General features: G+C 36.2%; 1 protein-coding gene and 1 pseudogene across 1 annotated transcript in view; one reads left to right on the forward strand and one right to left on the reverse strand.

The window, feature by feature from the left end:
• Positions 1-4,816: 4,816 nt before the first annotated feature.
• LOC110345682 (vomeronasal type-2 receptor 116-like) lies at positions 4,817-13,225 on the reverse strand (annotated as a pseudogene).
• A 179-nt stretch (positions 13,226-13,404) lies between these two features.
• The window catches only part of LOC101701536 (vomeronasal type-2 receptor 116-like), a 28,576-nt gene continuing 15,798 nt past the window's right edge, over positions 13,405-26,182 (forward strand). The window contains exons 1-2 of the mRNA XM_087204045.1: positions 13,405-13,530; positions 25,467-25,636. Coding sequence (XP_087060171.1) covers positions 13,405-13,530; positions 25,467-25,636 — 296 coding nt within the window. The remainder of the gene's footprint in view (positions 13,531-25,466; positions 25,637-26,182) is intronic.

The following is a 26,182-nucleotide window of genomic DNA, read 5'->3' on the forward strand; positions in this document are numbered from 1 at the left end:
GCAATATGAAACATTGATTTATATGTTAATTGTGCAATTATTTTAATTATTAATATAGATACCCACCCTAAATATAATAAGCTTTTTAATTTACATGTTTTTTTTCCATAAATGGAAACATTTTCTTTCATATATATAGAGGAAGGATTTTCTGAGCCAGGGTTATGTTATTGCTGCAGGTGTAAATTCTTAGACCTTATAGAAGCCTGCACTTCCAAAGAAAGAATTCATCTTCTGAATCTTCACCTTTCATCAGAATATTGCCTGAGACTTTTGTATAAAAATATATAACAAACAGGGTGGTTTTTACAATTATTTACTTTCCATAGTGGTAACACCTAAAATTTTAAGAGTGCAGTGCTTTCTGTTCTCCGTGTTCTCATATGGGATAAGTGAAAGATCTCTCTTATCACTTGGAAAAACACTCAGAAGAAGTTCACCTTCATAATGTTATCTAGTCCTAATTACACCTGAAAAATCAACCTTGTAATAACATCACCTTAAATTCTAAGAAAACTTTAACATATGAAATTTGAAGGGACACAGATGTGTATAAAAGTTGCTGTACTGGATTTAAAGTTAATAATGCCTTGCATCTTTTACTTAAGAAACACTTTGCTCTTTCTGTAGGTTTAAGCTCAGAAATTACCAATATGTCCTGGCCTTGGTTTTTGCCATAGAAGCGATCAACAATAACCCCCATTTTTTACCCAACATATCTCTGGGATATGAGTTCCACAATGTCCAGCACAGTGAATGAAGAACATTGGAGAGCTCCCTCACTTTGCTCACAGGGCAGGACAAGGTCCCTAATTACACCTGCAGGAGGGAGAGCAAGTCTGTAACTGTTCTTACAGGAATAACATGGGAAACATCTGCCCAGATTGGAACACTCCTGGAACTCTACAAATTTCCACAGGTGAGGATGGATAGATGGGAAAATATAAAACCTTTCCCCTTTGGTGATATTCTCCAGTACTTAAAAGAGGCTAGTGGCCTGTGCATCTCTCAAGATGTATAATCTACCAACAGTGGAGAAGGGTTTCTTTCTCCCCATAGCCTAGCCAGAATTTGTTATTGGTTGATGTCTTGATGATAGCCATTTTTTCTGGAATGAAATGCAATATCAGTGTTGTTCTACTTTGCATCACTCAAATGACCAGTTATGTTGAACATTTTTTGTGCATTTATTTCCTCTTTGAATTTCTTCATCTGGTAAGTGTCTATTCATTTAACATGCCCATTTTGAGATTGGTTCCTTAAATTCGTGGGGTGTGATTTTTTTATTTCTTTACATATGCTAGATGGTAGCCCTTTTTCTGAAGAATATCTGGTAAAATTTTATTTCATTTCTGTGGGCTGTCTGCTCACTCTGTTTGTGGGGTTTTTCTCTGTGAAAAAGATGATTTTTAATATGAGATCCAGGTTGTTGATCCTTTGTAATATTTCCGGTGCAACTGGGATTTTGTTGAGAAAGTCTTTGCCTACTCCTGTGTCTACAACAGATTCACCTATTTTCCAGCAGATTAAGTGTTTCTGCTTTACTATTTAGAGCTTTGATCCATTTTTATTTTAGTTTAGTGCATTGTGAGAGTTATCGGTCTAGTTTTAATCTTTGGTATGTGAAAAGCCAGTTTTTATAGCACTATTTATTCAAGAAGCTATCTTTCTTCTACCGAAGGTGTTTGGTACTTCGGACAAAGAAAAGTTAGATAAGCTGAGTGTGCTTGGAGTTGTTCCTGCATCTTCTACTCTGTCTGTTGATTCTCAGGTCCATTTTTTTTTTTCTATTGCTATGCTGTTTTCACCACAGCAGCTTTGTAATATGACTTTAACCTGAGGATAGTAATGCTTCTAGCCTTATCTTTTCTGCCCAGAATTGCTTTAGCTATTCTCAGTCTCTTCTGATTCCATATGAATCTCATGCTTGTTTTTTCAACTTCTGGGAGGTATGCTGTTGCTATTTTGATTGGGATTGAATTAAATTTGTATGCCAATTTTTGAAGTATGGCCATTTTCACTATACTGGTTCTGCTTGTCCAAAAACAAGAGATATGTTTCCATTTTCTGATTATCCACTTTCATCTCCTATTTGAGAGCACTGTAGTTTTCACTGTATAGGTCTTTCACATTTGTTGTTAGGTTGATTCCTAAGTTTTGCATTTTACTTGATGCTTTTGTAAAAGGTGTAGTTTGCCTAATTTCTCTCTGAGTTTTGTATACAGGAATGCTATTGATTTTTGAATGTTGATTTTGTATCTTGCTATTCTGCTGAATTTGTTTATTAATTCTAGGAGTCTTTTGGTGGAATTTTGGGGTCTTCTATATAGATTATCACATTATCAGCAAATAGTGATAATTTAACTTTTTTTCCTTTTCTATTCATATTCCTTTTATTTCTTTCTCTTGTCTAATTGCTCTGGCTAATCTTTCCAGAGCTATCTTGAACAAGAGTGTCGATAGTGGGTATCTTTGTCTTATTCCTGATTTTAGAGTAAAAGCTTTCACTTTTTAATCATTTAATGTGATTTAGGAAGTTGATTTATCATATATGGCTTTTATAAGATTGAGGTTAAAAACCTTATATTCCAATTTTCTATAGGGATTTATCAGGAATGGATGTTGGACTCTGTCAAATGCTTTTTCTGAATCTATTGAGATTATCACATGATTTTTCTTCCTGGTTCTGTTGATGTGGTGTGTTGCATTTATTGATTTACATATGCTGAACCATTCCTGCATCCCTGGGATGAATCCTACTTAGTCATGGTGTATAATCTTGACGATTTTCTGCAGTCTATTAGCCAGTATCTTACTGAGAATTTTTTGCATCTATGGTGATTAAAAGTGTAGACCTGTAGTTCTCTTTTTTAGTTAGGTCCTTTTCTTTTTTGGGTATCAGAGTAATGCTTGCTTCCAGAAATGAGTTTGGGAGTATCATGTTTTAACATAAGGAATATATAAACCTCAGTATAGTCTTTCTCAGGCATTAGTTGCCTAATTGCAAATGAAGACACCTACATTTCTCAAATTTTTAGTAATAGAGTAAAATTCAAGAGTAAAATATTACATGGCTAAATTATAAACTTAGATATGTCTCCTCCTGAATCTAAAATTTCTAAACATGTTCCATTGGCACATGTTCCATGGTACATCCGAGACCTATTCATCCTGAAATGTTATATTCTAGATGATCCCCACAATTACTGCACAGGACTCATTTTGGTCACCGCAGGAAACTGCCATCTCTCAGTCCCACCCTCCCATCATTTTTACCCTCCTTCTCACTCCATTTACTCATTATGTATGTGATGTGTGATTGAAACACACATTGAATATTTAAATTAAAACAATTTATTAGCATAAAGACACATTGCCATTGATCCATACTTGCTCTTTTTCCGAAGTCTAATGCCATCATTTTTGCCACTTGAACAGCTCTGGAAATGCAGGCTCAAAAAATTACTCTATATCCTCAGCAACCTTACTAAATGAATAGGGCACAATTTCAATCTTGGCTCTTGCCCGAAGTAAAAATAACCATGAAAGTTAAATATTTTTATTTAATTCAGGATATTGAGGCAGCCAGGACAGTGCAAATAAAGACATTCGTTAAAAAAGACTTTCCAGAAGGGAAAGGAAAAATGCTGAGAAATGGAAAAAATGGAAATAAAGTCTTTGTAAATAGGGAAGCATGGAGGGGGTGAAGGGAGGGCTAGGAATGAGGAAAAAAATAAGAACCAAGATGCATCATGTAAAGGTACAAGTTCCCAGTGAGAAATGTAATTGTGTTGTATACCTAAAACGTACCAATAAAAGAACTTTAAAAAAAAGGCTTTCCAGGACTGCTTCAAAAAGGGCGGAGAAGAATATGGTAAGTGTGTCTCAAATGTGGTAGAGTCTATGGGGTAAAATTAATGGCAAAGTGTCTTCTACTGAGGTTTATTTTAAACATTCACTACATTTTTTATCACACCATATATATACATATTATACATGACACATATATAGCCATATAATAAACATGACACACACACATATATACATATCTAACATTGTGTGTGTGTGTGTTTGGTTTTCTCTAATATAAATGAGTTCTCACTATGGTTCTCAGACTGGTCTCAAATTTATATGCTCAAGTGATTCTAACATCTTAGACTTGAAAATACCTGAAACTACAGAAGTCCCCAACCATGCCCATTTCATTTTACCATACTTTACCAAGACCGCATCTTCTCCTGTCCTTTAGGTTTTTCACTACATCTGCTAATTAGAAATCCTGCCTGTCTGCCTTTCCCATGGCTACATCTATCAGAGCACTTGACTAGGATAATGATCCTAATATAATTACAATTACTGTTCTCTAAATGACTTTAAAGTGGGAGGATTTTTAGTTCAAGGCCACCCTAGGTAACTTAGAAACCTCACAAAAATCTTTCTCAAAATAAAAAAGGAAAATTACAAAGGGCTAAGCATGTATCTTATGTAAAGTTCTTGGGATCAATTTCTAGTCTTACAAAAATAGTTTAGAAAGTCAGAGGAAGACTAAACAAAACTAGGCTAAGCAAACATAATAGAAATGAAATTAGATTTTGTTGAAAGAACAGGAAATATACAGAAGAAATTTGTCTTATAATGGTGAAGGGTATAAGTTGTACTGAATGTTACACTACTACACAAAGAAGTAAAAACCACTGGTTCATTAAAGTCAAGTCCATATTACTATTTAACACCTATCTAGACAAATGGTGCTGATTAACCTCAGGTCCTCTATGTTTTTCAGAAAAAGACATATGATTCAATTTAAGAAGGCTTATTATTTCCTATAATATATTTTATCTTTGAATTTAGGCAGAGAACGTCTGTCTGCTCTTAATAAAATATTATAACACTTAGGGGCAAAGATGCAGCCCAGCAGCCCTGCACTGGAGGCCAAGATGGAGAAGACCTCCATGGCCACCATGACCTTCCCCTTGGTGCTTTGGTACACAGGGAGGAAGGTGACCCACACACTGCAGAACATCAGCATGCTGAAGGTCAGGAACTTGGCTTCATTGAAGGTGTCAGACAGGTTCCTGGCCGGGAAAGCCACAGTGAAGCTCACCAGGGCAAGTGAGCCTAGGTATCCCAGGACACAGTAGAAGGCAATGAGAGAGACCTTGTCGCACATGATGATGATGTGGCCATGTTCAGAGTGAGCATCTGTGTCAATGTAGGGTGGATTTGTTCCCATCCAGACTCCACAGAAAGTGAGTTGGATGAAGGAGCAGATGGGGATGATGTAGTTAGGTGCCCCTGATACCAGCAACTGCCTCATCCTTCTGCCTGGAACAGTGACCTTAAAGGCCAAAATCACAGTGACAGTTTTGGACAAGACAGTGGAAACAGCCACAGTGAACACAACTCCAAATGTGGTTTGTTGGAGGATGCAGGTGGCTGTGTTGGGCAGACCAATGAAGAGTAAGGAGCAGAGGAAACAAGATGAGGGAGATAAGCAGGGTATAACTGAGAACCAGGTTGTTGGCCTTGACAATGGGAGTGTCTCCGTGCCTCACAAAGAGCCCAAGAACAACAGCTGTGAGGACAGTGAGACTCAGGGCAGTGCCAACCAGGAGCTTCCCCAAGGAGTCTTCATGAGCCAGAAAAGTCATAGACGTTTAAAGGCATTGGCTTTGCTGAGGGTTGGCATACTGATCATCAGGACACTTTATACACTGATCTAAACCTAGTGTAAAATGCAAACCGTTATCATTCCAAGTTTATGCTTTGTTATTATTTACATCTCTGCCCCCTTGTGGAAGTTCACTGGACTAGTTGATGAAAACTGTCCTACTTTGTTGTTCTGGACATTAGGTAAAACATTACATAGACCATAATTTTCAATTAGTATGACCCATCTTCTCCATGGTGAAGAGAACAACACTGTTTTCTTCATCTTGTGTATTTCCTTTATTGATGACAGCATTTTTCTCTTCTCCCTGAATAATTAAAGACCTGCCTTTCTTAGCTATAACTCTATAAACAATGGCCTGGGTATTCAGTCAAGGAAAAGTATGCATTGAGGATTCATCACCATATTTATAATATAAGATCTAGGGAACAAATATGAACAATAGTATTCAAGGCTCAGCATAATGAATTCCACCACCTTCTGTAATTATCATTTTTACCATTGGAATTTTGATTAAAATTGGATTGAATCGATAGACAATTTGGATTTTAGATATAAAAATATTTTCCTTATTGAGTCTTCCGACATGAGCATATTTTACAACCACAAGTATTAGTTCCATTGGTCTTAATTCTTTTCAATAATCATTTAAAAACTTCAAAATCTGTTAATGAATTTTTCTAAACCTAAGATAGAACAAATGTCATCTTTTAAATTTTCATTTGAATGGCTTATGAGTGATATTTAGACATGATCTTTTTGTATTAACCTTGTATTTGATCAACACAATTCAATTATTAATGTTAATTTACATGTTTGTTATCCTTATATATTACTATAATCATAAAATAATGGATTGTATTTATTTCTTTGCATTAAATATTTGTTTTTGTATATTTATGACAATATTGTATAGGTCAAGAGCTTCAGCTCAATTTCAGATAACAGATTGATATTCATTATACTTGTCTCTTACTTGATTTCAATATTAAACCAGAATATGTGACAATTCCTTTAGTATTGTGTAAACATACTTTATGTAATTAAGACACTCTCATCCTACTCCCATTTTAGCAATTGGTGCTTTGCCAATTTTTTTATAAATCATGGAAAGATGTTTAATTTTAGGATGCTTTCTATATTTTGAGATTGATGCCTATTCCACATACTATTGGCATGTTATATTATGTACCTTAAATATGGTCATGATATAGCCTCCCTAAAACTGTTTCTCAGTTACGAAAAGGAAATGGGAGTTTAGTAAAAGATGAAAAATGGCCTATAAATTTTGTTTCTAAAAATTGCATTGGAAGGTATGGTTAGGAAAATGTAACTTAAAATAAATTGAATAAAATAAAATAAATTGAATTTTCCAAAGTTTATTTTTTCAAATTTAATTGAGTAAATTGATGTGTTGTGCTGTTGAATGCTTCTAAAGTTCAAAAATAAAAATATTTGTCTCTTCAATAATTGTGGAAAAAATAATTGAGGACTCAGATTTAGTAATAGACATGATACTATGGGAGGATGTTATTTTCTTTGGAGTTATGTCAACTGTTTTCTTTAAATTTGTGAATTCTATTACATTTTCAAATAGATTAATGTCAAATTATTTATATTATATATTTTTAGAAATTTTTATATTTGTTATTTGATGAATTTGTGATTCTCATTCTACGTGAATCTTCTTTAGGATTATCTAAAATCTTTCACTAGAATCAACTTTAATGTTCTCATAATCTATGTTTTCTTTAGTTTTCTTTTTTATAGTTTGTTATGAATATTTTCAAGTCAGAACATAAGCATATTTTCTTCAAATTATATATATTATATATATAAATCTTCAACAATACAAAATATTTGGTAAGTAATGTATTTAAACTAGTACTTTTTCTTTTAATCTTTTCTATACCTTATGGGTTAAGAAAAATTATTTATTAATTTATTTATTTATGTTTTTTGAGACAAGATCTCGCTTTGTATTTCAGGCTGGCCCTGGACTCACTATGTAGCCCTGATTGGCCTCAAACTCACAGCCACCCTTCTGCCTCAGTTTCTTGAGTAATGGAATTATAGTTGTGAGCCACCATGCCTGGAAAGAAGTTATTTCTTAAGCATTCATGGTTAGGAACTGCTATTTCTGGGTAGATTTTTTTTTATATGTAAACACAAACACATACATTAAAATGTAATACATCCAGTCTGCAGGAAGAATACATACCAAATTTAACTACATGGTACGCTGTATAGTCATTTTCAAAATATTTCAAGACACAATAAAAACTATGCTAATTATGTTATGAAATTGAATCATCCATCTTCCACTAAACACATTAGAATATTTACAGGAAAGAGATCATAATGAGCCATGATTTTGTATCATAAATCCAAGTATTTCCAAAATTGTAATTATTACATATGAAAATCTTCAGTATTAGTTTTCTGTACTTACTCTCTGCCTTATTCCAACTTCATCTCCACATTTTGTGCTTTAATAACACTGAATTTTATTAATTGGAAAATTTGAATATTACACAGCAGCAGTGTGTCATGTTGGCTCTTACTCCTTTTGGACCTCATCCCCGAATTAGATTAACGATGAACTCTCAAAGCACGACACAGTCCTGGGATCTTGCTAGAGAGCTTTATTTTCCAGCCGGGACCCATGTACACTCCAACCAAGTCGGAGGAAAAAGGCCCCAACTGAAATGAGGACTGCATGTTTAAAGGGAAAAACCACAGAAAAGTCCCTCTTCCCATTCCCCTGGGTTACCGATTGTTGCAGAAGCTGGTTACAGAAACCAGGATAAGCACAGTTAGTTCCTCCCATTCCCCTGGGTAGCGGTTTGTTGCAGATCACCTGAAACATAGTTTCTGTTTATCGGTTAGGGATGGGGTTTTCTCCCCGGAGACAGAGTGCAGTTGGAAGTCACACATTTGCAAAATGGAGGAGAATGTTCTCAACATGGTGCTGGTTTTGCTAAATTGGGTCTCATAATTCCATCCCCAGGCAAATAACATACAAATAATACTACTGCTTTTGTAGACAAGTGAATGATATCCTACCAAAAATGTATATCAGTACTGTAGCCCTATGTCACTATTTCCATTCATATTATTATATTTTGTCTGCCCTGTTCACTTGTGAATTCTAGAAGAGCAAGACGTCAAATCTACTTATGGAGATGATGCTGTACTGAAAGCATAGAGTACATAAAACTCACAGCTATTCCTTCAACCACACCTAACACTGGTGCCTGAACTATGGTAAGAACACTACTGGAACTGTGAAAGTAAGGGTGTGTGATATTCATGTCTTTAATATGACCAACTGTAGTTTCAAAAAAGATGAAGAGTTAGTACTTAGTAACACTTTGTGTTCATGTGTAAATACCGAATCGTTTCTCTGGTGTGAAAAACTAAAAGTGTAAATAAGGATCAAAATGTACAATTGATATTGTGAAATAGGAAGAAAAGGTCTAAAGGAGTAGGAGAATTGGGACGGTTAGGGCAAAGGAAAGAAGGGAAAAGAAAAAATATGAGAAAAGGAAAAACATGGAAACAAAGTCTTTGTAAATAGGGAAGGGTGGAGGGGGTGAAGGAAGGGCAGGGGAATGGGAAAAAAATAAGAACCAAGATGCATCATGTAAAGGTACAAAATCCCAATGATGAATGTAACTGTATTGTATACCTAAAATGAACCAATAAACCTAATGAAAAAAATAACATTTTTGTTAAAATCCATGATGATATTGAAATAAGAAAACAGAGGTCCAGTAAATATTTGAGAAAATAATAATTTTATTAGTTCTATTAAAAAATCCAAGAACATGTTTTAAATGAGATATTATTACTTCAGTAAATATATTGAATACTATTATTAAATTGGTACTTGAAATAAGAAATAATGCTATCATTCCTCTTCACTGCCAAGTGTTTTCCATTTCCAGGATGGATGGAACAATATAAACAAGGGATGGGAATTTTCCCACAGGCGTGCACTTACCTGTATCATTGGAAATCTCATTCTCTGGGCAAGGGCTGCAATCAAAACAATAGGCTGGCTTTCCCTTCTGAGGAGTTTTTGTAAATCAGAATTTCTCACTGCATACAGAACAGGGAGCCTGGGAAAATCAGACATATGTCAATAACTTCTTGTATTTTTCATAATCTTTTATAATTAAGTGAAAATTTCATTTCTTTATGCCCAAATCCAATTTTTGATTAGATGTCATGTATTGAATGGTACAAAATACAACTTTCAGAAAAAATGATTTTAAAAATATGTTTTTCTCATTCATTAGAAAGTTGATAAACAAAATTAATTCCTAAAATTGGAAAGTAAAGTGTTAAATTTCCAAACATAGGCTTTCTAAAGCAAGGTAAGAATATGACACTCACAAAATGATGATAGTTTTAAAATTATAATAAATGCATTATTAGTAGGACCAACTTACCTCAGTCATTCCTGTGGCCCACTCTGATATCCTCTGATAAATACCATTGTTGATCATGTGGATCATGTCTGGAAAATTTTTCTACTTTGGTCCTTAGTTTAAAACCTGGAAAATTCCATAAATTGAAAATGGCATACTCTGCATTCAATTTTCTATTCTCATCCACATTTACTTGTTCTCTGCCAAGATTGTTAAATTGAATGTTCTTCAGAAAGGGGTTCAGCTAAGAAAGGTAAAGCACCGTATGATGAATGGAGCTCAGGGTTAAGACAGAAAAACTTAAATTAAGGAAAGCCCTGATTGCTTTAAATCTGTACTTTATCATGAAACATTAACACAAGCATATGTATAAGCCCACGGAGAGCTAATATTTCGGTTTCTCAAAGATTAGTCATTTTCAAGAGAAAATTCTCCAGCCAAACTCATCTAAGTCTATATTGGAGTCAGAAATACCCTGTGGAGCCAAAGTTTTCCAAACATATTTTCTCTCTTCTTGTTCCCTTAATGATGATCTACATAAGAGGTTAGTAGTATCAAAAACATTTGTGGAACCAAATGAGATCATTTATCTAATATATAGATTTTACTGCTTAGCATCATTTAGATACATAAACAGTTATAACTTTTTATGCCTTCCTTTGAAAGCTCCATAAGAAAACTTCAGGTATCTGTCTATTGAGAGCACTGGGGGGGGGGGGGATTTACATCATTTGAGACACACAGCACTCACTTCCACTCATATATCATTCCCTCTGTATGAGTGTTTTTTATCTAGAGGACTATTACCCAGGTTGACTTTTGCCTCAACAATGAAAATGTCATTTACATTTTTGGAGAAAGGATATGAAATGACTCCTTTGGAGCCCTTGTGGAAGCCCTTAAATATAACACCTTGATAAAAATGGAAATGACATTACCTGCCAGGGGAAAACACCATTGTTTCTCCATGTCTCAACAATTGTATTTCAACTTGCTGTATAAGTATTTCATGGAGGCTGTGGGCCACCACATACACAGCATTATATATATTGTAACTCCAATCTGTCATCCTTGTGTCAATAAGATTCACAGGCAACTGTGCCAGAGAGGCACTGGGGGGACAGTTCTTCAGTGCTCAGTCGAAATGGGGGAATGAACAATCTAAATACTTCATCAAGTATATAGTGAGGTGAGTATCTTCTGGGTATTTGGAGGGGTTAGTTGACTGTACAAAAATTTTAAAACAAGAAATCCCCTCATGGTGGTTTGTAGAAATGAGAGTCCCTTGGAATGAGTCAAGTATGAAATTGTTTCCGGTGATTGTAGCCTGTCACTGTGAGTTTGTAACCCAGATCGTCCATGTTACTAAATTTTTCAATACAAGAAACTTGATATTGATTGTACTATCTGTATCAAGATAAATGATCACAACATTTCCTAGGGATGTGTCTCTGCTCCACAGATGATAAGTCCCTGAACTTGACAAACATGACCTAAAATCATTTGTGACCATTTTAATAAATGCAACATAGACTCTCTGTCTGTCCATCTCTCTTCTGAAGTCTAAGAGAAACTGAAGACCTTTTTGACCTTCTCCAATAACCAGTCCCAGCCAGGTCCAGCTGAAATGAAGCATCAGGGAGTCCATGCCAAGAGCCAGAGATGTGTCCTTTGGTGACATCTGATAGATATAAGGAAACTGGTCACTGTAACTCAGCACAGGTTCAAAAGAACCAAAGCTAATGTAAACAAAAAAATGGAAGAAGTATGAGAAAGAGATTTGGCAGAAAGAAGATTCTGAAACTTAAATAGTGTTAAATGACAGCTGGACATGGTAGAGAATAATAAGAATATAACTGGTCAGTGTCAGAGATGAGAGATCCAGAAAAACTGTGTTTTCCTGCTCTACTGAAACAATGAAAATGTGGATGAACTACATGTCTCTGTGTTCTCACCTTTGAGATGATATGCTGTGAGAAAAACAAACACAACTCCTTTAGGGACCTAAAAGCATCACCGAAGGTAACACAGATTCATCTCCCACCATCTCAAAGACCTTTATCTGTGGAATTTTGTGGAGTCCTAGTAGTGATCCTATCGGGAGAAAAGTTGCCCATGATTCTCCTGGAAGTAATGCTGTACATTTTTTTTCTGTCTTACAGGAGTAATTGGGCATCTCATCCTGTCCTGTGAACAAAATGAGGGAGCTCTTCAGGGTCCTCCACTGACTGTGATCAACATTATGGAACTCATATCCCAGAGACACATTGGGCAGAAGATAGGGATTCTTGTTGACCTCTTCAATGGCAAAAATCAAGGCCAGAGCATACAGGTAGTTTTTGGTCTTTAACCTGGAGAGCATAGAGCATACAGAGCATAGAGATCCTTGGAGAAAGACTCAATTCATGATTATCATCAAATCAAGCATAACAACTTTCTGAATGCTTGTGTCACCCACAAAATTTATATTTGGAAACAATAAAATTTAGCATAATTTAATTAGAATGTTAGTATTAGGAAGCTTCCTAGGTAATGAAAGGAAGCAATGATGGTTGTTTCCTAAAGTTTTTTCTTTCTAATTTTAGGAGAATTTAAAACAATATCTAGAATCCCCCAAATCTTATTTCCAGTATGTAAGTCAGCCCAGATATAAAAAGCTCCCAGAATTACGTTTGCTCTTTTCATAAGTAGACAGGCTTTCCAGTGCATGGATCTGCCTGGTCTTCCTGAGAAGACAGACTGGCTCTCTGAGGCAGTGTGGGGTTTGGAGACCAGAGGAAAAGGAAGAACAGACTGCCTCCTCTCTACCAAGATGAAAAATAGACTCCCTCATCTATCAGGGAACTTAGGCAAGCTGGTCATATGAGGAAACTGCATTTGCCACTAACAAAATTTGCTCTTCTACCAAATGCATAACTCCCCGAACATATTTTAAACTATGCTTCTATTTTTAGGCTTCTGTGGTTGTGACCAGACTGTATAATAGTACTCTGAATTTTGCTATCTTTATATCTGTTCATGCTTGCTATCTGATCACAGGTTGTTTCAGATAGCATCTGGCTGCCATCAGATAGAATTCTGTGAGGTTTGTTTTAGATAAAACTCATCCGTACCCCATTGCTCTCTGCTAGTAGTATGAGAGCTGAGTCAGAATTTTCACTTTAGCCTAGCAGTGTGAGACTGTCCTAGACAATGTAGAGAGATCTTGTCACAAAAGGAAAAAAAAACACACCAAAGAAATGCAGCTCTCTGTTTTTGGAATGGTTACAGCGTACCAGAGGGCCAAGGAGAACAGCCATGCTACCTGAGTCTGGGATCACAGTCACAGGGCTTGCAGAGGCTTCCTGTATAGCTGCCTGCTTGGGGAGAAGTCTGATTGTGACCCCAGATCCCTCACATCAGGCAACTGCCATGTCCCAGAAGGTTCGCTCAGCTTTCACTGCTTCTGTGTTGGAAACAAAATATTTTCCCATTCTGTAGGTTGTCTCTTCACTCTCTTGGTTGTTTCCTTTGTGTGCAGAAGCTTTTAAATTGGTTAAGATCACGTTTTTTTATTCTCAGTATTATTTATTGACCCATTGATGTTCTGTTGAGAAAGTCCTTGCCTATTCCTATCTCTGTTTTAACATTTAGCTATTTCATCCATCTTGATTCTAGTTTAAGTATAAGGGTCAAATCTCAATCTCCTGCATCTGAATAGCCAGTTTTCCCAGAACTTTTCATTAAAGAGGCTACCTTTCCTCCAGTGTATGTTTTTGGCTCCTTTGTCAAAGATCAAATAGCTGTATGTGCCTGGGGTTGTTTCTGTTTCTTCCTTACTGTTCCATTGATCCATTTGGGTGGTTTCTCTTATACGAAAAACACAAATAAAAAACAAACATAGAAGAGAGATAAGAAATAGAAGTTCAAATAATTTCTCAAATTACCAATTCCATTGTTTTCAAAATATTTCAATATATATGCTAATTGGTTTAATTTATGATACTTGTTTATCTCAGTTCCTTGAAAAGAAGTATATCATCTGTTTGTTTCTTTTTGGTAAGAATATTTCAATTTATGTCTAGTGCTCTGAGTAATAATTACTTTAATATTGTGACACACAGTGTAATTATTGTTATTCTCTTATTATTCAATTATGAAATTTTGCTTTTTTGATAAAATAAAAAAATTTAAAAATAAACAGTGGGTGCTAGGTGTAAGCCCAGGACAAGCATGAATGTGTCAGACCTGAAAGTTTCTGATGGCTGAGAGGGGCACAGAAGCCTGGGTTGGGGACATGAGAAATAACCCAAACATGAGCTCAGCCAGGCTGGGCCTTGTTCACTTGGCGCCACATTTCTCACCCAGACCTACCTAAGACAGAAGCATGGTCCATAAGCTTGAGCTCTGGTGACCTCATCTTGGACTGAGTCCCAGCAGAATTCAGGACTTGAAAATTCACACATGAAAGTGGTTGTCCGATTTATACACTTATCTGGGATCATCAATCCTATACACAAGTTCATGCAGAAAGTATCCCTTTATCAGTAGTATTTGCCAGTATTGTGAATTGGTGGGGATTGTAGCTGTGTTCAAATAGATCCATCAGTTCAGTTTCATTCCTCCAACCTGTTAGTATTTACTGATGGTTCCTAGACAAAATACTGATCTAGATATTTGATCTAGTTTCTAATAATCGACTCTTTCTATATTTTGCTATTAGTTTAGTTTCCACCACCAAGTTTTAGAAATGACAGTCACATAGGGAACAAAACAAACTTTCCCTTCTGTAAGGAGAAAACCAGACCCTGATGAACCCAGGGTGTGGCCCATGCTAGATTAGCTCTGTAGTCCCTCAATATGATGTTCACTATTCTGCAACAAACCTCCCTTCAACAGGTGAAGTCTAAATCCTCTACTAATCATATAGCCTACCACTGAGGTGCAACTCCAGTCCAAGGCTCATGTTCCTATAAGCAGTGGGATTTCTTTCTTGCTTTCCATTACTTGTTTTTCCAGACACCAATTCTGCTGGGGGTTCTTTTATGACTTACAGTACTGGTAGAAACCTAATAAACTTTCTCCAGGCAATTCCATTTTTCTTAGCAATCTCTTTCGCAGGATGATGTATTTTTTCAAATATTTTAATTGTTTATTGCCTCATATTTTCCCATGGACAATAATGTCCAACTTTCGCATAACAAGGAGACATGTAGCATCGTGTAGTCTACTTCACAGCTTTCTTTAAACTTGGGGAAATTTTCCTTTGAAAAATAATCATTAGTCCAAACATAGTTCCACATCACTGCCTCCTTTTCCATGGTATTTCCAAGAGAGTGTTGATTGGAAAGCGGCAAGGATCTAGCTGTGTGAGCTCACGAAAAACAAGTTGAGTCTTGTTGGGCTGGAAAGAGGCTTTACGTCAGAAGGGCACGTTCTCCCACATAGCATCATTGCATCATACAGATTTATTCCCACCTATGCCTCCTTTGTTAGCACCATCCAGGAACTTATATTATCTTGCCAAAGAGCTAATTCCAGATGGACAGGGGACTGAGAGAAGGAAAATCTCTAATAACTTCCAGCACCACACATCACAGTGGATTCTTACTCTAATCTCAGATAGATTTTTAAAAATATTTTTGTCACTTCATAGAATAACAGAATTTATGCCTCTTTCTTTTTTCTTTTTGTGAAGTGCTCTGAAATACTGTGATAAACCAAATCTGCATATTTAGATTCTTTCTCACGTCAACTTACTGATAAAATGTTTTTACCTAGATTTCTTGTAGTTTAAAAATTATAAAATGATAGAGTAGGCCTACAGGGCTTTCAGATGCATTCTTGATAGTATGGTACTTTCTTTCATTTGGTATGCTGATATAGCTATACAGATTAGCTTAACTTTAAATAAAAATTTCAATTTTTGGTAAACACAAGTTTGTGCTATTCTGTTGTAACACAGTGCAACCATTCCTCATAACATTTCGGCCAGTGACCACTGTGAGGGGGACATCAATGAAATATGGAAGTGGTCCCAGTAGGTTATGATGGAGATGGAATACATTCAGTTTCTTACTGGTGTCCTAGATATCTTCTCTTGTGTTAGTTAACTCTAATGTTCCCCAAATAATAAAATTAGCTAAAAAGGGACTTTTTACAGTTTATCTCCATTATAAAAGTAGAATACAGTATGAAATTTAACTACAAAATATGAAAAACAATCAAGCTGGGATGTAACATAGGCAATAGGTAGGGGTTGCTCTCTTGCCAAATAACTCAGTCTAAGCCAGAGTTGGTGGAACATGCATATAATCCCAGCATTCTGGGATTCTTAAGCAGGAGAGGAGTAAGTTCAAGTACCACCTCTACAAATAAATGAGACCTAGTCTCAAAATGAAATATCTTTTAAATGCTGGAGATGCAGACTAATGCGAAGGTGCTAGGTTCCATACCCAGGACCACACACACACACACACACACACATTAAACAAGTCTAACATTCATTTTCAGGATAAGCTTCAGTTCTGTGCTTAACAAAATCAACAACTGTGCTGTTCCTGCCATGGGGCTGGAATGTATTAGAGTTTAGCAAGTATTGAAGCTCGAGTTAAAAAACTCAAAAGATCAGACTGTCTTTTCATCACATTACCCTGTATAATTTTTATTTGAGCTATAGTCAGTTGGATGAGTAACTCAAATTTCAACCCATACTAAACCAATTTGGCCTATTGGTTTATAGAGGCTTGACAAAGTATTCCCAGAATATTTTAAAAATAAGTTAGTGCTCCACATTTGCTATGGGCTGATTGATTTAAAAGGAAATCTGTAGCCTTGTTCACACTGGGATAGCTGGAGTTCTACTGTCAAGAAGGGGCTTGTGCACTGAGCACATTTAGTGATATGAAAGCTGTGTAGTGTATTTTTGACACTTGCAATTTTTCAATATACAAAACAGGACTTTTAAATTACTGCTTAAACTTTGTAAAAATTTTAAAAAATTAGAATGTTTAGTGTTTTATAATTTGAAGACATCTTGAAATTTAAGACCAATGAAATGAAGAAATTTCAGTTTTCTTTAGAGGAATGCTTATTTTACTTTTTAAAGTCATAATTTCTTCATCCTAGCAATAAGAATTCATTCCACTTAGTTAAATGTTTTTGCAGCAAGATTTAAAACACAATTTACAGCTAGGCAAGGTGGAATACATCCTGCATTTGGGGAGCTGAGGCAGGAGGATTGCTGTAAGTTCAAGGCCAGCCTGGGCTACATAGCAAGATCCTATTTCAAAAGAAAAAAATGCTTACTATTTTTTAAAAGCCAATTTACATTAAATGCCAAGTATGATTTGGATTAATAGCTCTTCCGTTAATCTGAAGTGAAAATGAAATAAATTTATATGAAAGTCTAGCACTTTTCAGAGATTTAGAATACGTATACTCTTATTTGGAGGTTTATCTTCAAATAGGGAAAGAGAATCCCTAGTGCTTGTAATCCACAGCAATATCAAGGAAGCTATGTTCAATGAATGTAAGTACAGTGTAAGAATAAACCCTGCAAAATAATAATCTACTTCATACACCAACCCAATCCACTTTTGCCTTCAAAAATGTTTGGATTTCTTGTTACTAAATAACATTTCAGTAGTAGTAAATTATATATCATTCTAAATTTATTTTATAAAACTCCAACCTGGAATAATCTGTGGACATATGGATGATAACCATTAATATTGTTTTAATATTTAAAAATCCTACAGAAGTGCATATTATGATCTCAGTATAGGAGCTCAGGTGAGTTAATTGTAATAAATCTTTTCTTAGTGGACTTATTTATATTTGTTTCCATTTTCAGCTATAAAATATTCAGCTAAACATCTTCTCTCGTTTTTAGCCCATTTTTCTAAGTTTGGTTGGCAAATGCTGGCCTTGGGCCAAATCTAGTTGCCCACGTTTCTGTACTCTTAACAAAGTACAGCTTTTTCAATTTTTAGTTATTAAAAAACCTCGGTATGGGCCCAGGATTTAGCTCAGTGGCACCGCGCCTGTCTCTCAAGTGCAAGGCTGTGAGTTCAATCCCCAGTACCAAAAAAAACAAAAAACAAAAAAACCTCAGAATGACATTTGTGATATGTGAAAATAACACGAAAATCCAGTTTCAGTGTCCATAACTAAAGCTGTGCGGAGCACAGCAGGCTTCCTTCCTGTCCCCAGTGCCTCTGGCTGCATTTGTAACACAGTGGAAGAGGCCATGGGGCCCTCAGATCTGAAATATCTACTCGTTGGCACTTTACAGATAGAGTTTGCTGACCCTTGTGCTAAGTCATGATCACCAGCTTATCGATGCTTTTCCTAACTGCTGACATTTGTAAAACGGCCTACACCTGGGCATCTGTGCCTTAAACATCACAAACTTGGTCGGTAGTTCCCAACATTGTGTTAAACAGATTGCAGTTCAGAAATAATCAGTTTTCACCTTAAATTCAATAAAAGTAAAGACGTTCTAATTCTTTTCACCATGTTTACCTTTTATTTTAACTTCTTGCCCAGAATATTCACCTGTTCCATTATATACACAAGCATTAACATACTGATAATGAAAAAACAGAAGTGTTTACAGCCCAGCCTGGGTTCCAAGTTTTCAACCCACAGAACCCCACCATCCTGGTGGCCACATCTGGGGAGACTGTCCATGAACTCCCTGTGTTGGAACATGATGGTCTTAGCATGAGACCACAGGCTATTTTTGCCATGAAACACCACATTCTTTACAAAAATATTTTTTTCACATTCAAATCAACTGTTAAAATTTAAATGTGTATCTCTCACTTATGATAAGGGTAAAGTAAATATTTTCTTAAATTTCTCAATCACTGTTATTGAAACTTCAGATGTGACTATTTTACAGCAAGTGAAATAAACTGTGAATCACTCAAAAAGTGCCAAAAATACTGTTTGCTTTCTTATGAGCAAACACAGTTAGATCCCCACTTGTTTTCCAACAAAGGCTCTCTCTTGGAAATACCATGACAAAGGAGGTATGATGTGGCAAATGAATTTCCATGTTTGAATAGATGATTATTTTTAAAGGAAACTTTCCCCAACTTTAAGTAAAGCCGTGAAGTGGGCAACATGATACTAAATGTCTGCTTGCTACAGGAAACTTGAAGGCAAAGGCCATCATCTAAGTCACTGCTGTGCTCCCCCCTCTACAATGTAAGCAATGGATAATCTTCACTGCAGTGTGCATGTAATTTCTAAGTCAGATTTGCAGCAGAGCTCTATTCTTACGTAGTCAGCACAATCCTGAAATACACAGAAGGATTTGTAAGTGTGGAGTAGTACATTCATAATACATTTACCAGACAGTAAAAATTCACTTTGTCACAGTAGAAATTATGAGAGATATATACAATATTGTCACACCAGCAGTTTAATTGATGCTGAGGCCTGGATAGGGAAACACTGTTTTGAATTCTTGTCACCCACCTCACAGCACTCTCATAGACCTTCTGCCGCACTGAGTCACTTTCCAAAAGGTGCAGAACTCCATGTTGGTACTTAGTCCTAAGGCTCACTTGACTGTTCAATGAGGAGCTGATTTTCTCAGCAACACTGGGGCATAAAATATAGCAAACCTGGAATTTTTAAAGTGGGAGACCAAATACATCTCAAAAAAAATGCTGATCCTTCTCAGAACTGCACAAAGTATTCCATGCATACTCACTAGTACCCAGTGCTACAAGATAAGGATTCTTGTAACAGTGGTAAGATTTCTTTCTCATGAGTCTTTGCACTCAGAACCTCAATAACCTGAATCTTTTGGAAGTGGATGTGCAGATATTTTGGGGAGTGTTCCTGTGTTTGGCTTTGCTTGTTTGCTTTAAATGAGCCTTGCCAGTCTGGGGCACTAATTTTTTTTCAGAAGATGCTCCTTGTACATAGAAACATGATCTCAATGTACTGTATTGGGTCTTTGGAGCTATTGTTAATCGATTTTAACCCCATAAAGATGCATCAGAAAATTCTTTGTGAGCTTCTGCCACTTGACAGTTTTAAATAAGAAATTCCAGACTCTGATGAAGATGGATGTTGAAGCTCTGTAACATAATCAATAATATCTTCACAGGACTGTAGATCCCTTGTGAGATGTAAATTTCAGAACTACAATAGCACTGGTGAAAAGTGGGCTTTAATAGTTTCTTAGGTTCATTGAAAAATTAATTAAATCTTGGCATGGTGGCACATGGCTGGAGTCCCAGCTACTTGGGACTGAGGTAGAACTGAGATAGGCCAAGAGTTTGGAGCCAACCTGGGCAACTCTTTCCTCCTGCTCACTGCCTTCTGCCACCTCCCACAGCTCTGAGTGTGGCTAATGCACAGGGACTGACACCATTCTGAACTGAGTGACGGGGGAAGGCAGAAAGGACACTAAAATTAAAGTTTTCTTTCCCCTCTGATATTGTCATTACCTTAACCTGTCTGAGTCTGTTTCCTCGGCTGTAAAATTGGCCTCACTATATCATGAGAGCATTCAAAATAATGTGTGTGTGATGTGTCTCAATATCAAATGATTATGCAAGACATAGCTTGAAAAGTTTGCTTTCTCACTGACATCATTATTTAGGCAATACTTTTTTAAAAGGTAGATGGCTAACATGGCAGGGTGATCAAAAATAGGAAAGAAATTAACAATGGCTTCACAAGTCTGGTTGAGCTCTGTTTTCTAATAGAACAATTATTATTAGAATTGTTCTTCCTGTACCTTAGCAACTTGTTTGCCTGCTAAGGGAGAGGAGACTGGGGATGCATTTACACTTATTTGCTTAAGTTAAGAATCTTTTATGGTCTCAGGCAAGGTTAGAGAAGGATGATGATGGCTTTCCCAGAGGAAATGCAGGACTTCTGTCAAGGCCTTGTCATGATCTCAATAATCAGAGACTGAAAAGTAATGCACGATGATGAAATTGACTCTCTGTCACCTGCACTGTCCCCCAGTAAGCATCACCCATGGATGGATACTTTGCAGGTTAACCTCATTATATGTCAGAGAAGCAGACCCCATACCCAGAATAGAGCCCCATACATATTAGGTCTTGGTAAATGTGTTTAATGAAATTGTTGAATTGAGTCAACTACTTCATTTGTGACCCATCATGAGGCCTGAGGTCTATGCAGAAGTAATGACCCTATAAGCTATTTTTAAATGACACTAAGATAGTGGGATCTGATGTTTCTGCAGAAAAAAAAAACCCAAAAAGACATTTCCACAACAAAGTCAAACAGGGCCCACACAGTTTAGAGTGGACATAAGAGTGGTTGCTTTTTTTTCTTCATGGGATTACCATGGGCATGTTAGTAGGCATGATACAAACGGTCTGTAATTCTGACCAAGCCTCAGAGAAGAGGCTTATGTTGTGTAAAGTCACGGAGTAATGTAAAAAATGGTATTTTAGTTAAAAACATGTAACATTTTATAGATTGTGCAGTCCTTACCCATGATGGTTAGGACCTGAAATATTTTCATATTTTGGAGATTTTTAATATTTGGAACATTTGTACAGATTACATTAAAATGATACCCCCTGCATTATGATATCATAAGAAATGGACAAATACTTAGACTCTTACAAATTATCTAAGATAAAACAAGAGGACACAAAAATCCTGAACAACCTAATAACAAGCAATGAAATTGAGATAGTAATAAAGAATCTATAAATTAAAAATAGCCCAGGAACTGATGGAGTCACTGCTGAAAGGATGTTGTATCTCTTATACTCAAAAGCTATTCCAAGAATTTATAATGGGTGGAGAGCTTTGACATTCATTTATGGAAGCCTACATCACACTGATTCCAAAACAACATAAAAAGTCAACTAGAAAAGAAAATTACAGACTAATCTCCTTAATGAACACAGATTTAAAATCATAAGCAAGACAGTAGTGAATAGAACACAGCACATCCTCAGAAGATCATATATACAACCAGTAGGTGGGCCGAGGATTTAGCTCAGCGGTTCTGCTGTCTGCCTCACAAACTCAAGGTCCTGAGTCCAATCCCCAGGACCAAAAAAAAAAAAAAGCAAGAAAAGCAGTAGGTTTTATCCTAGAAATGCAAGAATGGTTCAACATACACAAATAAATAAATCTCATATATCACATAGACAGAAACAAAGTCAAAAACCACAGAATCCTATCAATATATGAAAAAAAGACTTTGACAAAATCTAACACCCTTTCAAAATAAGAACCTTGAAGAACATAGGCATACAAGAATGGATTTGCTAACAGCTACTTATCAAAACCAAAAATCTACAATATACTAAATGGACAAAAACTGAAAGCATTTTAACTGTAACCTAAATTCAGTAATAAGTCAAGGATATTTACCATTGGCACTTCTGTTCAACACAGTACTCAAAATATTAGCCATAGTAATCAAGCAAGAGAAAGAAGTAAAACACATACATTAAAAAAGGAAAAACTCAAATTATGATTATATTCAGGTGACATAAAATGCTATTTAGAAGATCCAATGAATTCCACCAAAAAACACAGAATTAATAGGCAACTTCAGCAATGCAGCAGGATACTAAATCAACACAAAATTCAGTAACACTTGTGTATGCCAATAATGAACTCAGTGAGAAGGAAATTAGGAAAGCAACACCATTCAGTAGCCAAGAAAAATGGAACTTCACCTAACCTAACCAAGGAAGTGAAAGTGTTCTACAAAGAAAACTGCAAAGCTCTGAAAAGGAGATTGAAGAGAACATCAGAATATAGAAAGATGCCCCCTGCTCCTGGATAGGCAGAACAAATAGAGACAAAATGGTCTTACTCCCAAAAGTTTTATACAGATTCAACGCAAACCCAATCAAAATATTAACAGCATACATTACATAACTACATAAATCAAGTCTAAAACTTATCTGGAACTGGAAGAGATGTGGATTATCAAAAAAATTTGGGGAAACAAGAGCAAACCAAGAGGCATAACATTACTTGACTTCAAGGTATACTACAAAGAAATAGTGATGAGAATGGCATGGTTCTAGAACAGAAACAGGTGAATCAATGGAGTAGAACAGAGGATACAGAAATACCCCAGACTCATTTACCTATTTGATCATTTACAAAGGGGTTAAAAGCATATAGTTGGAGTAAGAGAGCCTATTGAATATATGCTGCAGGGAAAACTGGATGTCTATTTACAGAAGACTGAAATATCTCTCACCATGTAGTAAATTAAAATTAGAATGAATCAAAAATCTCAACATTAAAACAGAAACATTGAACCTACTGGAAGATAAATAAGCAAAACTCTTGAAGTCATAGTTGTAGGAAAGGATTTCTTAAACAGAATTGCAATTGCAGAAGAAGTAACAGTGAGAATCAATAAATGGAATTACATTCAATTGAAAAGTTTCTGCACAGCAGACAAATCAATTAGTAGAGTGAAGAGACCACTTACAGAATGGGAAAACATTTTTTCCAGCTATTCTTCAGGCATAAGATCACATCTAGAATATATAAGAACTCAACAAAACTAGACTACCTAAAATGAAAGACACAGTCAAGAAAGGGTCAAGAGAAATGAGCAGACTCTTCTGAGCAGAATAAGTCCAAGTCGCCAACAAGTATGTGAAAAAAAGTATTCAACATCTTGGCCGATTAGAAAATTCCAATTAAAATAATGCTAAGATCCATCTTATTCTAGAAACAATGAGAATCATCAAAAAGTCAAATGTTACAAATGCTAGTGCAGCTGTGCTAAAAAAGGGGCCCTCCTACAGTGTTGGTGGAACTGTAAACAAGTGAAATCTTTTTGGAAATCAGTATAGAGACTTTTCAAAAAAAACATTAAAAATTCCATATGGCCTCTGCAAGGTATCTTACCAAAAGATCTATCAACATCATACTACAGTGATAAATATATGCAAATGTTTGAGCATCACAATTAATAATAGCTAAAGCCTAAAAGCAGCCTTTAGTATACTGTCTAAGAGGACTGGATAAAGAAAATATTATATCTGTGAATAATGGAAAACTACTCAGCTATAAAGAAGGAAAAATTTGAGACATTTATAGGAAAATGGATGCAACTGAAAAATATAATGGTGAATGAAGTAAATCAGACACACAATCTTAAATACCATAAAGCAGTGATGGCAAACCTCTTAGAGCTTTCAATGATAACAAACTGCCCACTCTGGCAAACATGAGATAGGTTCCCCACCACTGCCATAAAGTATCTCTCACTTAAGGAAGGAAAAGTACAAAGTGCACAACAAAGGATGGATAGAAGGAGACCATGGAATAGATCTCTTTCAAGTAGGAAGTCCTAAAGGTAGAGGGAGAGAGGATAGTGGGAAGGAAAGGGGAAAGAAGCAGAACAAAGACATATATCATATCATACAGGAACCTAATGACCTCAGTGAATGTAAATGTTATGTGTCATAAACATAAGATAATATTAATAATATCAGCAATGATGAAAAGGGGAAGAGGATTCAGAAGAGGAGGGAGGGAGGGGATTAAAAAAAGAATCAAGCTAAGCTGCATTATGTACATGTTGACTCCCCAAATATGACTATAAAGTGCATGTACTGGAAACCTGTATTAATAAAACATAAAAAGTAAAAGTTATTTCTGCATAGATCTTGAGAGTTAGGGATTCAGTATTCTGCATTCAGTGTAATTATTCCATCCCATGAAATGGAGAAATAAGTGGACATGAGTTCAGCACAAGTGACTGTTATGCCAACAAGCATTGGCCATACAGAAAGTGATGGGTGGATGCAATAAACCCAGGTGTATGAGGCTGGAACTCCTTGTCTTGTAGTCAGGATCTCATAGTACACAGATGCTTTTGGCTGGGCCTAGGCCGTCTCAGACCATTTCAATGAACAACTAGCATTCAACCTCTAGTGCAATCCATAGGCCACATCCCAAATGGTTTATTGACACAGGCTGAGAAGCAAATCTGCCCAGGAGAAAGTGGCAACTGGGATGTTGCTGTCAGTGGACTTGGATGAGTCATAGTGCTTCTAGGTGGAGAGAATGATACTCAAATATACTTTCCAACTTCTGTTTTTCACCTGCACACCAGACCTCAGATGCAGAACCCAGGAGGCAAATGGTGGCAAATTCCTCCCGGGTCCTCTGGGAGACTTTGTTGAAAAGTGTCAGGGGCATAAGAGTGTCCACCCAAATCAAAAACAATAACACACACATGCACACCCAACACACACACACAGATACATGCATAATATATGTGTTATGTGGCTGACACAGCAAGGTTCCTCTTCACTCAGAAGGCTTTGCAGACATTCTCTAAGATGTTCCTGTTGATCATTGCATTCTTTCTCTTGCAGCATTCTCTACTAGTGTGTAATTTTGAAAATGAACCCTGCCTGCGTAGAAGGAACACCAGTGTGTACAAGGATGGAGACGTGGTGATTGGGGGACTCTTCTCCCTTTTCATTTATTTATATTACAATGGTATCTTTTATCTAGAGCCTATGAAGGATGCCTTTATGCAACTGTAAGTGTCTTTTTCATGAATTTGCTTTCTCTTTGCTTATCAGAAAGAATAAGGTCTAAACATCTGTGGGTGATCACATCCACATTAATTCTGTGGCTGCCCTGTCTTTCCCAAATGTAGATGTAAAATACTGTTCATGAATTCATTTGTATTTCTGTCTAATTTTTCCCACCTTTTGGACCTGGGGAGATAAATTCTTCTTTTCTTAGCCTCTTATTTTCAGGGTGAGAACCTAAGGGATACATCAGCCTCTGCCTTATTCTATCCATGCCCCTCCTCCCAACTGAGCTGCCCCCGCATGGCACATTGACTGAAGTTCCTTAGAATCACAGTCTGAGACATTGTGTTGAATTCAGGGCTAAGCAGTCACTACTAAATATGCCCTGGATACAATGCTGGGCCATCTAATTTTTTTTAATGATGCATAACATTTCTTTTATCCCTATACAGTGTCCACTGCTATTCATAATCCTCCTGCTAGGGAAAACTTGTGCTGTAGAAATTCAGTTACTTTCCAATAATGTGCATGTCATGACTTTATGCACT

The sequence above is a fragment of the Heterocephalus glaber genome, unplaced genomic scaffold, assembly GCF_053883595.1.
Source record: "Heterocephalus glaber isolate CG9 unplaced genomic scaffold, H.glaber_assembly_v1.0 deba00001859, whole genome shotgun sequence".
Lineage (NCBI taxonomy): Eukaryota > Metazoa > Chordata > Mammalia > Rodentia > Bathyergidae > Heterocephalus > Heterocephalus glaber.